Source organism: Myotis myotis, unplaced genomic scaffold (assembly GCF_014108235.1).
Source record: "Myotis myotis isolate mMyoMyo1 unplaced genomic scaffold, mMyoMyo1.p scaffold_m19_p_15, whole genome shotgun sequence".
In the NCBI taxonomy this organism is placed as follows: domain Eukaryota; kingdom Metazoa; phylum Chordata; class Mammalia; order Chiroptera; family Vespertilionidae; genus Myotis; species Myotis myotis.
The window spans coordinates 16,347,787-16,361,380 of record NW_023416319.1 but is presented as its reverse complement, the minus strand read 5'-3'; the positions used below and the strand labels follow the sequence as shown (position 1 = coordinate 16,361,380).

The window sequence follows — 13,594 nt, the reverse complement described above, 5'->3', positions numbered from 1 at the left end:
TGCATTGGGAGATGAAGGCATGTGGAAAGAATTCTGGGAACCCCAGGATGCTTTAGTTCTTTATTCCGCTTCGCTCCACTCTGGACAAGGCGCTTGCTTCCTCCCCAGGGCCTTGGTTTCATCTTTAAAATGGAGTGACAGCACAGACCTGCCCACTTTGCAGAGGTGCCGGGAGCCCTGATGAGATCGTGGATGGGAGGGTCACCCAGCTGGGGGACAGCTTTCAGCGACACCTGTAGCTCTCGGAGTCCTTCACACCCTCACCACCAATGGGTGATGGGGAAGGCATTGCTCCAGGGGTTCCCCGGTGCGGACCCTGGAACTAGGACCTGGGACGCCCTGAGAGGGCAGCTTAGAGTCTGAGGCCAGAGCTCAAGGGCGTCACTGCGCTACGGTAGCCCAGACCCAGACCCAGACCCAGACCCACAACGAAACCCCCAACGGAGAAGCACTACTCCTGGCGGCTGAGCTGAGCACTCTTCTCAGGACTTTAAACCTCCTAGGGAAGGAAAGGGACCCGGCTGGAGATGTAGTTCTTTATTTCATTTCATATTTCATTTCATTTCATTTCATTTCATTTCATTTCATTTCATTTCATTTCATTTGTTTCAGAGAGGAGGGGAGAGGGAAAGAGAGATAGAAACATGATGAGAGCGAATCATTGATCAGCTGTCTCCTGCACACCCTACACTGGGATCAAGCCCTGACCGGGAATCGCACCCTGACCTCTTGATTCATAGGTCCATGCTCAACCATTGAGCCACGCTGGCTGGGCGAGATGTAGTCCTTTTTTTCTTTTTTAATATATTTTATTTTATTTTATTTTTTACAGAGAGGAAGGGAGAGAAATAGAGAGTTAGAAACATCGATGAGAGAGAAACATCAATCAGCTGCCTCCTGCACACTCCCTACTGGGGATGTGCCCACAACCAAGGTACATGCCCTTGACCGGAATCAAACCTGGGACCCTTCAGTCCGCAGGCTGACGCTCTGTCCACTGAGCCAAACCAGTTAGGGCAGAGATGTAGTCCTTCTTAATGCGCCCTGCATCTCTTCCCCCAAGGTGTAAGCCCGTTCCAACTCGTCCAGGAGTGGAAGGGGTTGGATAGCTCTGTACTTCACAATCAACCAGGAATGGGAGGTTTGGGCAAATTTGCTTGATGAAGAAAAATGTAGCTTCACTCATTCAATTCATTTAACAATTATCGAGCACCTACTACATGCCAGGCATTAAGAGCATAGATAGTTTCTTCCCATTTTTCAAAGTCCCTAAAAGCAACCAGAGGGCAGAGGGTAAGCCCGGAACTTTGGAATTCCGGCTCTGCCCCTTCTGCGTTTGGCCTTGCTTGCTCCTCCCATCACCACTTCACTCAAAATCATCCACTGGCCCAAGGCAATAAAAGAAGCCAGTCTCTGCAGCAGCATCACGTTCTTCAGACTCGGGTCTCAAGCCCTATAGCGGAGAAGGCGAGATCTAATGTTACAGCACCGGTTTGTTCGGCCCTCCGTTTCGGTATCTGTCTCGAACGCTTTCCGATAGGATCCTCAGTGAGACGGCACTCGATTGAATCGGTCTGTCACTACTGCCCAAGGAGGCGGGTTCGCGGCAGCTGTTCCTAAGCCAAAGCGAAAAGACCTTACTGCGCACGCGCAGTAGACAGCCGAAGGAGCCACCGATGGAGCCGTCCGGAGGGGAGCAAGAGCTGGGAGCCGTCAGGTACCGAGCACCGAAGGGGCCGAGAGAGTGAAGAAGGACCTGGGGGAGGGGAGTTGACCCGGGACCTGGCCTAGGGGCCGCTCTTAGGAGCTAGGGCGCAGGAGCGTAACGGAGACGGACTCGCAGGTAACAGCGGTCCGGGGACGCCGCCGCCAACGCCCTTTTACCCACAGGCTCCTGGACCTGCCTTGGGAAGACGTGCTGCTCCCACACGTCCTGAGCCGGGTTCCGCTGTGCCAGCTGCTCCGGCTGCAGCGCGTCAGCCGCGCCTTTCGGGCCCTAGTGCAGCTGCACCTGGCGGGGCTGCGCCGCTTCGACGCCGCTCAGGTGAGCCGGGGGTGGGGGTGGGGAGAGGGGGGGACAGAGCTCCGCCCCCATCTGGGCACCGCCCTCGCCTTGTCTCCAGCCCAGTTCCCAGTCCCTCTGTCTACCCTTCCAGACCCCCTTAGCCCTCCAGGGGTGCCCTGGAAGAGAGCTACCTGCGGGAAGTACTCTCAAAGGACGAGTACCGGGTATCAAGTCCGAGGGCGCCTGGGGCGTGGGGTCTCTCCTGGGAGGGCAGGTGGCAAGCCCCAGAGGGCAGGCAGCTGCCAGGAGAGAACTCGTCTGGGGCGAATAGGCAGCGCCAGCCCCATCCCCCGCACCAGCTGAGAGTCGAGGTGCCTCCCTGCCTGCAGGTGGGTCCGCAGATCCCGCGGGCCGCACTGGCCTGGCTGCTGCGGGACGCCGAGAGGCTGCAGGAGCTGGCGCTGGCGCCGTGTCACGAATGGTTGTCGGACGAGGATCTGGTGCCGGTGCTGGCGCGGAATCCGCAGCTGCGGAGTGTGGCGCTGGCCGGCTGCGGGCAATTGAGCCGCCGCACGCTGGGGGCGCTGGCCGAGGGCTGCCCCCGGCTGCAGCGCCTGTCGCTGGCGCATTGTGACTGGGTAGACGGGCTGGCGCTGCGCGGTCTCGCCGACCGCTGTCCGGCCCTTGAGGAGCTGGACCTCACCGCCTGCCGTCAGCTCAAGGATGAGGCCATCGTGTACCTGGCGCAGAGGCGCGGCGCAGGGCTCCGAAGCCTCTCTCTGGCGGTCAACGCCAATGTGGGGGACGCTGCCGTCCAGGAGTTGGCTCGAAACTGCCCAGAACTCGAGCACCTCGACCTGACCGGCTGCCTCCGCGTTGGAAGCGACGGTGTCAGGTGCCTGGGCCTGGGATCAGTGGGATGGGAGGAGGGCAATTAGCCTCTAGGAGGAGGGATGGGCAGTAATCAAAAGGCAGAACTGGGGTTTCTCTACCACAGCACCCCCATTCCGAACAGGAAAGGCCTCTGGGATTGCCTCGACCAGAGAGCCCACAGTTGAGAAACTTTATTGAACCAGTATTTACACATTGGCAGTTTTCACCTACATAGATTTCTGGCTTTTCTTCAACCAGGGGAGTTGAGCAGTAACCCTTTTAAGAGACAGGAAGTCTCCAGTTCATGGAGGCATTAAGTATATAACCCCGATCCAGGCCCCCTTCCTTGTGTATGGAAGCAAAAAGTATGCCCCGAGATAGTGGGATACATAGGGCTTTGCTGGCTTCCCCTCCCCTGGGTGTAGCTCTTTGGCGCCCTCAGCCTCACCCCACACCTCCCCTAGGACTTTGGCGGAATACTGCCCTGCGCTGCGCTCGCTCCGAGTGCGGCACTGCCACCATGTGGCCGAGCCCAGCCTGAGCCGCCTGCGGAAGCGCGGCGTGGACATCGACGTGGAACCGCCGCTGCATCAGGCCCTGGTGCTGCTGCAGGACATGGCAGGCTTTGCGCCCTTTGTCAACCTGCAGGTCTGACCCACCCACTGATGAGGCACAGCTGGACTGTGTGTCCGGGCCTGACTATGAACTGTAGGAAACTGGACTGTGTGGGCCTCTGGTGAGAGGCCAATGCCCTACCCCCCCCCCCCCCCCGCCCCGCCCCCCGGAGCTTCAAATAAAGAGCTTTTTACCCCGTCCTGCCTGGCGCTGCCCTGTTGGAGAAAGGGGACAGACACAGTCCCCCAGCACCCCAGCTCTGGGGCAGAAATGATCAGAGTACACTCATCTCCTTGGGGCTACCTTTACTGTGCCCATGGGCAGCTCTGAGAAGCTAACATGGTGGAGAAAGGAGGTAAGAGAAGATGTAGAGAAGGGGTCAGGAGTTAGAGTGGGCCCTGTGTGGTGGTGTAGGGCTTCTGCATCCCTCTGGGATCTGAGCCTAGAAGGCTCTAGCGGAGTCTGGTGAACGACTCAGTGGAAGCGGTATTTTCTGGCCGGCTTGAGGTTGATGTATGTGGCCTTCATCTCCTCGGCCTCAGGGTTCCGCACATCTTTGAATCGCTCCCCCTTGGTACTCACTACCTGGTTGTCGATGTATCGGATCAGCTTCTTGGGGGCCTGCCAGGCAATCAGTCAGTGAGTAGCAGAAGCCAGGAGACAGTCTCACCCGCTCCACACCCCCTGCAGCCCCCGCTCTCACCTCCTTGGGAGCCATGGGCCGGTGAATCTTCTGATCCTCTGCACTATCCACCATCATGTACCTGCCAAAAACTGGCTGGGTGAAGCTCCTGCCATCTGGAAAACCCTTTAAAAGCCCAGCCCAGCCCAGTCCAGACTTACTTCTGCAGGATGAAGGACTTCAGCTCATCCTTTTGGGGGCCTCTGAGGCGCCTGGATAGGTCCTGCAGAGGGGAAAGCCTGGTCTAGACCCCAGGTCACCAGTAAGAGAAGTGTATGTGATAGGCCAGGGGTGGGGGCTTAACACTAAGGAGGAATGTAGCTGGGGCTACATGGGTTAGGGAGGGTATGGCAGAGGATACCTGGTTGGGGCCATCCCAGGCTGGAGGCCCCTCCTTCCCCTCTACCAGCATCTGCACAGCTTCTTCCAGGTCCCCCCGAGCTTTGGCCAGCACCCACTGGGCCTGCTCCATCGAACAGGTCGGGAACACCTCCAGGAGTACATCCACCCCTGACAGCAGCTCTTCCTCAGCACTGGCTGCCTATGGGCATAAATGTTGACAAAAGGCAGTACTTCCTCCTTTTCTGCCCCTAATTCCCTCATTGGTACCCGCCTCTACCAACCTCATCTTGAGTATCCCCAGCAGCAGCAGAAGCCCTGGTCTCTTCTTTGAGCTGTTCAGGCCTCTGCAGGGGCTCTGGGGAGATGGGTACGTGACTTTGGACCTCAGAACTCTGTGGTTGCAGGTTCTCTTAAAGAGACAGAGAGCACCAGGTTTGCCAGTGCTTTGGGGATAGGGGTTATAAGTCATCCAAGTGCCTGATCCCCAGACTCACCTTTGTTCCTGGCACCACTCAACTGCCCTGAGAGCTTCTGCATCATGTCCCCTATTGTACCCCTGAAAAGACAATGAGGGTGGTAAGAAGGAAGACAACTCTGCCTACCCTCCACAATCAGCTAGCACCCCGACTCCTGGCCCCAGGCAGACCCCACCTTGGGATATGGGCGAAGCCAGGCACATAGGCCTCCATCATCTCAGTGAAAGCCTCCATATCGAAGTTCTCCTCTGATGGACCTGAGGGGCCCAAATCCTCCAGGACCCCGAGCACATAGGAGAAGATGACCTCATCCAAGCCGCTGCAGGAACAAGTCAACCGTGGGTAAAGCACCGGATACCTCCCGCACTCCCACCTAGCTCAAGGCTCCAGCCCTCGCCTTTACGGGGCCCATGAGCCAGACCTCAAGCCTTGAGGCCAGAGAATATTCCACCCTCCCTCAGAGCTCTGGTCTCCCATTTGTCCAACAAATGGGACAAGGACAGGATAAGAAGTAAAGCCATACCAGCAAATCATACTCAGCCCTCCCCCACCTCAGGAATAGGGCCAAGTGTTCCCATCCCAGTCTTTCCATTGGCCATGGCCCAGATCCTGCCAGGCAGCTCCAACCCTGGCCCGAGTACAATGCTTCTAGGAGAGCTGCTTCTACCTGAGGTCAGCCTCTGGGAGGTGCGTCTGGACAAAGGCAAGGAGGGCTGCACTGACGATCCTCTCCAGCTCCATTCTCTCTCCTCTTCTGAAGGACACAGATGTAGGTTTATCAGGCCCTCTTCTGCCTGCCCCTACCCACTAGGCCCAGGGGCAGTCAGCTCCTCCCTCCTGTCCTGTGGAAACCATTTGTTAATGTTGCCCATAGCTTCCAGCTCTCCAACCCACCCCCGCACCCCCAAGCAGAGCCAAGCCCTCTCCCTGCCCATCTCTCCACCTCCTCCAGCCTGAGACAGGGCAGGGTACTGTGGCAGGGGAAGGTTCCAGAGTGGCAGTGCCCCTCACCCCTCCTGATGACCTCTCTCCATCTCCCCACCCCATGCCCTAGCAGCAGGCCCAGACCCAGTGTCAAGAAGCCAAGGTCTTGGGGTCACATGCCTCCTGGCTTAGGAATCCCATCACTGAGAGGGCCACTTAGCCCCCAAGTCTAACCACAAGGGGCCCATTGTCCAGCCCCCCAAGGAGCAGGCTTAAGAACTGAGCACAGCCCTCCCCCCCAAGAATGGCCACCCACCTTCTGGCACAAAGGGGCTTTTCTGGCTCCAGGGCCCAGATAGAAGGGGTAGTCTTCCATGAATTCTCTTCCCAACCAACCCTTGCCCTTTTAGTAGCTTGGGACTATCTACAAAGGACTTTCCATCTTCCTTTCCAAGGCCTATGGAGCCCTACAAGATCTGGCCTTTGCCTACCTCTCCAACCTTTCCATTTCTTCCTCTCTCCACTCCTGCCCCACTAGCCTCCTTGCTGTTCCTCAAACTTGCCCGGCTTCTTCCTCTCTCCTTTAGATATCCACATGGCTCATTCCCTCACCTCCTCCAGGGCTCTGCTCAAATGTTGCCTCTTCAGAGAGACATTCCCTGACCTACTGAAATATGTATTCCTCATACTCCTTAGTCCCTTACCCTGCTTTATTTTCTATATAGCTTTTACTACAGCTTAATGTTACTTTATGTTTATTTGCCTATAAACATAAAATAACCTACCTCATAGAACAGTGATGGCAAACCTATGACACACGTGTCAGAGGTGACACGCGAACTCATTTTTTTTGGTTGATTTTTCTTTGTTAAATGGCATTTAAATATATAAAATAAATATCAAAAATATAAGTCTTTGTTTTACTATGGTTGCAAATATCAAGAAATTTCCATATGTGACACGACACCAGAGTTAAGTTAGGGTTGTTCTTTTTTTAATATATATTTTATTGATTTTTTGCAGAGAGGAAGGGAGAGAGATAGTCAGAAACATCGCTGAGAGAGAAACATCGATCAGCCACCTCCTGCACATCTCCCACTGGGGATGTGCCTGCAACCCAGGTACATGCCCTTGACCGGAATCGAACCTGGGACCTTTCAGTCTGCAGGCCGACGCTCTATCCACTGAGCCAAACCGGTTTCGGCAAGTTAGGGCTTTTCAAAATGCTGAAACTCCGAGCTCAAAAGGTTCGCCATCACTGTCATAGAATGTACGTTTCAAGAAGAGGGAGGAGGGGAGGACTGTGTCTTATTCGTTGGTATAATCCTAACACCTAGAAAAATGTCTGCACATAGTTGGTGCTCAATAAATACTTATCAACTTATTTCATTCCCACCTACATGTGCATGACTCCAAAGTCTGTAGTTGGGAGTCAGGAACACATAGATGGGAATGAATGGCTCTAGGCACATAGGTCCAAATGTCCGCTCTCCATCCCACTCAGAGGCACCTTAAATTCTACCCACTCTGAACTCACTGCATCCTCCTAATATGTGTACATTCCCTCTCCAAATATGCGCCTTCTCCTGTTTCACCAGCTGATACAGCAACTCATTCACTCAGCTGCCAAACCTGAAACTTGGGGCTTATCCTTGATTCCTCCCTCTCTCAATCCTGCCTGTGTACTCAACCAATACCAAGTCCTCTCCATTCTATTCCCTTATTCGTTTCCATTCTATCCACTTCTCCCCAACTTGTCTGGTTTCTGCTCCGATATCTCAACATTTCTTAGGCTGGGTCATGAGTTACTTTTTCAGGTTTTGCTCTAATTAGGTTGAACCATATGAGCTTGCCAATATTGCCTGTTTTTTTATCTTGTTTTTTAAATATGTTTTTGATTTTAGAGAGAGGAAGGGAGAGGGATAGAGAAATAGAAACATCGACGAGAGAGAAATATCATCGATTGGCTGCCTCCTGCGCATCCCCTACTGGGGATTGAGCCCGCAACCCAGGCATGTGCCCTGACAGGGAATTGAACCATGACTTCCTGGTTCATAGGTCAATACTCTAACCATTCAGCAAACCAGCTGGGCTTGCCTGTTTTTTATTTACAAAATAAAAAGAAAGGCCTAGCCGGTTGGGCATGGCCCGAGGACTGAAGGGTCTTGGAATCGATTCCGGCCAAGGGCATGTACATCGGTTGCAGGCTCAATCCCTGACCCTGGTCGGTGCATGCAGGAGGCAACCAATCAATGTGTCTCTCTCACATCAATGTTTCTCTTTTTAAAAATCAATGGAAAAATATCCTCAGGTAAGGATTAACCAAAAATAAATAAATAAAAGAAAGGATATGGCCCTTTCAAGTAGCATCAATGTTGGTTTCTGAGGCATCACACTCTCCTGTTTTCCTACCTTTCTGGCCATTTCTTCCCAGAGTGCCCCCTCTGCTGCCCTGTCAATGTGGTAGCTAAGCTCAGGCTCAAAGCTGCTTCTCCTCTCCCCCCACTCCATACCCCCTCTCTCTCTGGAAGATCTCATCTGGGACCACATCTTTATGTTATTTTTTATTTTGTTAATCCTCACCTGAGTATATTTTTCCATTGACTTTTAGAGAGAGTGGAAAGGAGGGGGAGAGACAGAGAGAAACATCGATGTAGAGAGACATCCATTGGTTGCCTCCCTCATGTGCCCTGACCAGGGCCAGGGATCAAACCGCAACCAGTGCGTGCCCTTCACTGGAATCGAACCCGGGACCCTTCAGTCCGCAGGCTGATGCTCGATCCACTGAGCCAAACCAGCCAGGGCTGGAACCACATCTTTATGTACCAACTCCATGTCACCAATTCCCAAATGTCCAGTCCTCTAGTGCAGTCTCCCCTTCTGTGACACTCAAGTCTTTTACTCCTCCAAAGCTGTCCTCAGTAGAAGGCGTGCCCACACACCAGCTTTTCCTGTCACAGGTATGGGAATTATCCTTGATACATACAATCAGTCACCAAGCCCTGACCATAAATCTCTCAACACATCCACTTCTCTGCATCTTTATTCCCACTCTGCTCCATCTCTTACCTGCAAGAGCTTCCTCACACTTCTCCCACAACCAGCTTTCTCCTAACCATCTATTTTCCACAAAAATCACAGTTGTGTGATCTTTACAAAAAAATGCTTTTACTGCTTGACTTCCCTTCAGATAAGTCGAGATTCTTTTTGTGGCCTTTGATTCAGGGCCTTACCATGCACCACTGAATCACTCTGGCTTTCTTTCAATTTGCCAACACTCAAACTCTTTCATGGCAAGGGCCTTTGCATGAACTGTTTGCCTAGGCAGCCTCCACCTCCACCCCTTCATTTGTCTAATTCCTTCAGGTCTGTTTTAAATTCCTTTTCTCAAAGGATATTGTCCCTGACCCTCATTGCACACCGTCTTTTCCTCACTTAGCAGCACCTTTCACACGATTTGGACAATGCTGAATGTTTCTTCTAGTTGTTTCATAAGGGCAGGGATTACAAACCTGGCTTATTCATCAATGTACTCTTAGCATCTCCTGTGAAGTAGACACTCAATAAACACTGCCTGCCTGCTTTACAGGTGAAGAAAAGGAAGCTCAGTGGGTTGAGTGACTTGCCCAAAGTCACATGGCTTGACTGTGGTAGTCAAGTGTATATTGTAGGGGATAGGAGGATATCAAGACTTCTCAGTGGGCTGAGACAGGCCTACCATCTATAATCTGTTTCCTGGTCCCCTGAGTGTAACATAGAGTTGCTGTGACAGCACAGGGGTCACGTTGGACAGCAGGACTAAGAAGCCTTAGCCTAACTAGGGGGGCATGCCTGTCTCTTGCTCCAGACCTTAGCATGGGCCCTGGGAAGGAGCAGCACTTGTCACACCAGGCATACCGGATCCCCTCCTGCAGGACCCGCCCCCCCCCCACCCCCTGCTCCGCCCCCAAGAAGTCAGTCCCCTAGAGAGACCACATCTACCTTCAGTTACATCAAATCATGGCCCCTGTCAGTTGCCTGGCAACCTCACTGGGCCAAAGGCCACAGATGCAGCATACTGGTAAAAGCCCAATTTCTAGGGAAGAAGCTGTCAAGGATGTGTCTGATGCCTCTAGATTTCTAACCAAGGTCTGAGGGCTAGGGAGTTGTTATTGGGAAACTCCTCACTATGTGCAAATAAAATGTCTTCTTCTCCGAGCTTTTGCACTAGCTTGTCTCCCAAGGGAACATCCTCCCTCCTGTTCTTGAGCTGCCCAAACTCTACCTAGCCTCCAAAGCTTGCCACTTCCTTCTTTCACCCTTCTCCATCCCCCTGGCCTTCCTCATTTCTTTCCTGCCCAGAGGCTTCTAACATTTCTCCTCCATCGCCCCTGAATTGGGGAAGCTGCAGCCTGGGCAGCCAACCCTCTCCCGAGGAAGAACATGATCTCCATAAGACTTTCCAAATTCCGGATGTAGCTCACAGAAGCCCATTACTCCTGGGGGCTCTAAATCGAGATTCACTGATTATTGGCAAAAATGAAAGGTGGCTCTTGTCCTGTTATAAGTCCTACTTAAATACCTTTGATAATGGTAATAATAGCTAGCCCTTACTGTGACTGCTTACAATGTGCCGGGGATTGTTCTATGCACTTTACATGTATTCACTTACCTAACCCTCACAAAAACTCTAAAACATTGATACTAATATTATCATATTATCCCATTTTACCTAAAAGGAAATGGGGAACTGATAGGTTAAGTCAATTGCCCAAGGTCACATAGTGAGTTAATGACAGATTTATACCCAGGCAATATGGCTCCAGAACCCTCACGGTTAACCACTACACTGCGCCAAAGCTCATGATGTAAAGGCTCCTCTTTCCTGGGCTGGCCCTCTTGCCTACTCCACCATCTCTGCTCACACCATTCTCCCCATTCATAACATCTTTCCCTCGGCCTCTCATTCTGCAGGGCTCATTTCCTCTCTGCAGCCAACCCTGATGGCCCCATCCTCACTGCCCCCAGCTGGCCTGAGCGCACCCCCAGAACCAGGCACAGGCCTGGACTCTGCAGATGCTCCATCCAGACCCTCTGGGAGGAGGACCTGGGGGAAGGGGTATAGTTCCCTTGTGGTGGGGAGGTGCTCAAGGTGGAGGGAGCACAGGGGCCATGTCTGGGGAGGAGTTCTGGGCGCCCGTGTGGAGTCAGGCCCGTGGCACTCAGAGGGTCTGGCGTGGAGGCATTCACTGCTTCGCCCAGCCGCTCTGCAGCCCGGCCCCTGGGGCCCCGGTTCCACAGCGCAAGTTCCAGAGGACCTCGTGGTCCCCCCCCACCCCCCCCCCCCCCAGGCAGGTCTTAAAGGAGCCAAGGACGCTGATGGCACCAGGCATCCCGGCATCCAAAGTCGGGCGGGAACACACACGGGCCGAGGGGGCAGCACAGGAAGTGGGACGACAATGATGGCCGACCCCTGAAGCAGGAGCTCCCTAAACAAACGAGCGAGGTACCCGCAAGGCTGCAGGCTCGTGGGCGCGAGGGCCTGGGGATGCGGCTGCGGCCCTGGGGGGACACGTGACGAGGAGGCCTGAGCAAGCTGGGAGGGGCTTTGAGACAAGCCACGGCGAGAATCAGAAATGGGGTCCGGGGTACGGTGGGGGGACACACAGGACAGGTACCCGGGCCAGCGCCCTGCGGCTCCCCGGCCCTGGGCCGGGGGCGGGGGGCACATCACCTGCTCCGTCGGGCGCCGCCAGCTACCGGTCCCGCGCGGTGCAGCTCTCATCCCGCGGCCCCACCAACGAGATCACAGGCGGGGCCCAGAGCGGTGCGCTCCCAGGGGCGCCGCGGCCACCATGTTTGAGAAGGGCAGATGCCCGTGGATGGGCGTGGCTTCTGCTCCCTTTTCATTCGCCTCTGGGCTGGGACGGCCTCCCGCCGCAGCCACGTGTGTTGCGGGGAGGAAGGCGTTGAAGTTGGAGGCGCCACCGGTGGGTGGAGGCGCAGCGTCCGACTGTACCGCCGCCGGGCTCCACGTCTGCCACCAACGACCCCATCCGGTGTCTTCCCATCCGCCTTATTTCTTTGCCACTGTCTCCGCCCTCGAAACCTATAGCTTTCTCCTGCTCCCCTTGTCTCTCCTGTCCTTCCGTAAGGCTCCCTGGCTGGATCTGGTGGCCCCTTTCCCCAGGCCTGGTCTTCTTGCCCAAACCCCAGTGCCTCTTCCCCTTCGTGTCCCGTCCAGGGTCAAGTCCTGTTACCCAATCAACTCTTATGTTCCCCACCATATCTGTTCCCTTAACAGAAATGTCTCCCCAAGGCCGGGGGGGTGGGGGGGGCGGGGCTACAGGGTCTGGGTCCTGGATTGGGCGGGGGCGGGGGTGGGAAAAAGGTGTTCTGGGTGAGGATCGACCTGCGCTCAGACCCAGGAGGCCCGCAGGCCATGCTCCCGCCGGTGCCTTCATGCCCATGTGGACGGGGCTTCTCATGTAGGACAGGGCACCTGAACCCGGGACCCAGCACGGCCTCCACTTCCTCTTTCTGTTCCTTCGGCCTCTGCTTTCGGGTGCTACCCTGTGGGGAAGCTACCCCGTGGGGAGTTTTCCTCTCAAAACCCCCCACAGTGGGTCATTAGGGAAAGAGTTCCCTTTAAGAATGAGCTCACTCATCCCCAATCTGCAGGGATGAGCTCCTGTTCAGGGCTAGTCCCCTTGAACGGTGCTGCGGACCCAGAGACTGTCGCTGCCCTGGGGAGTCTCAGTCCACGGTAGAAAGTCCCACGCTCCCCTCTCCCCTAAGGACTTGAGTCAAAATAGTGGGGAAAGGGGATCACTGCTCCCTCTTCCAGCCCAGTTTCTCACTGCAGCTCCCACCAAGCCAGCAAGATGTTGACTGCTGGAGAGGGGCAGACAGGGGAGGGGGAAGGAGGGAGCACATTTGGCCTTGTGCTCCCATGAAAGCACTGCGCTGCCAGTCTGGCGCTGCTGGGGTTGATGAGGGGTGTGGTAAGTCACTTTGAACTCGGCAGACTGGCCCCAGGGAAGGGGAGGGTGGGTAGCTCCACAGCCTCAGGCCCGTGCCAGCTCTCTAGACTGACCCTTTCTCCCCGTCCCCCATCTCTCATCCACCCTGCTGCACCCCGTCCCATTGCACAATACTGATGATCACTCTCCTCTCCCTGCACCCCCATCACAGGAACTGCCGGTTTTCCTCAGTAGCTGTCCCTAGGTGGGCCCTAAGACTCCTGTAAGCCATCCCTGACCCTGCCTTTCCCCTCCACCATCGCCTGTTCTTGGATGTAACTAGATATCTTCATCAGAGAGAACTTCCTGGGTTTTCAGGGAAGGCTGATGGGAAAGACCTCTTGGGGTGAACCCCTAAATTCCCAGCTCGAACTGTGGAGAGTGCCAACTCTGTGTAGCAGGGGCCAGGTTCTGGGGTCAGAGGACAGCGGGTGGACTGCAGAGAGAGACAGCCACAGACACAAGGACGCACACACACTGTAAAGTGGGGGCTCCAGGGAGCACTTGTCCTGCTCAGCATTCCACAGCCGGCCGGACCTTAAGATGTTCATTTTCTCTCAGTCTCTCCCTCCCCAAGATGGGAACAGGCCCCGCCTGCCCTTTGGGTGCAGTTTAAAGCCACACAGGTTGAAAGGACATAGAGTGATGCCTCCTCTCTCCCCATCCCCTCAAGTGA

General features: G+C 54.8%; 2 protein-coding genes across 6 annotated transcripts; one reads left to right on the top strand and one right to left on the bottom strand.

Annotated features, from left to right (window-relative positions):
* The first annotated feature begins 1,572 nt into the window (after positions 1-1,572).
* Positions 1,573-3,665, top strand: FBXL15 (F-box and leucine rich repeat protein 15). The gene is made up of 4 exons (XM_036336168.1): positions 1,573-1,717; positions 1,891-2,044; positions 2,395-2,900; positions 3,343-3,665. Exons 1-4 carry the CDS (start codon positions 1,677-1,679, stop codon positions 3,530-3,532), a joined length of 891 nt encoding a protein of 296 aa, XP_036192061.1. The 5' UTR covers positions 1,573-1,676; the 3' UTR covers positions 3,533-3,665.
* A 118-nt stretch (positions 3,666-3,783) lies between these two features.
* Positions 3,784-11,787, bottom strand: CUEDC2 (CUE domain containing 2). Of its 5 annotated transcripts, none has more exons than XM_036336163.1 (9): positions 11,631-11,787; positions 5,661-5,835; positions 5,169-5,312; positions 5,012-5,073; positions 4,799-4,926; positions 4,537-4,716; positions 4,337-4,419; positions 4,197-4,257; positions 3,784-4,114 (listed from the first exon to the last, which is right to left on the bottom strand). In XM_036336163.1, exons 2-9 carry the CDS (start codon positions 5,732-5,734, stop codon positions 3,968-3,970), a joined length of 879 nt encoding a protein of 292 aa, XP_036192056.1. In that variant the 5' UTR covers positions 5,735-5,835; positions 11,631-11,787; the 3' UTR covers positions 3,784-3,967. The 5 variants fall into 5 exon arrangements, with proteins under 5 accessions (XP_036192056.1, XP_036192059.1, XP_036192060.1 ...); XM_036336166.1 differs by having other exon boundaries at positions 4,337-4,398; XM_036336167.1 differs by having other exon boundaries at positions 4,799-4,872.
* Between the last annotated feature and the right edge of the window lie 1,807 nt (positions 11,788-13,594).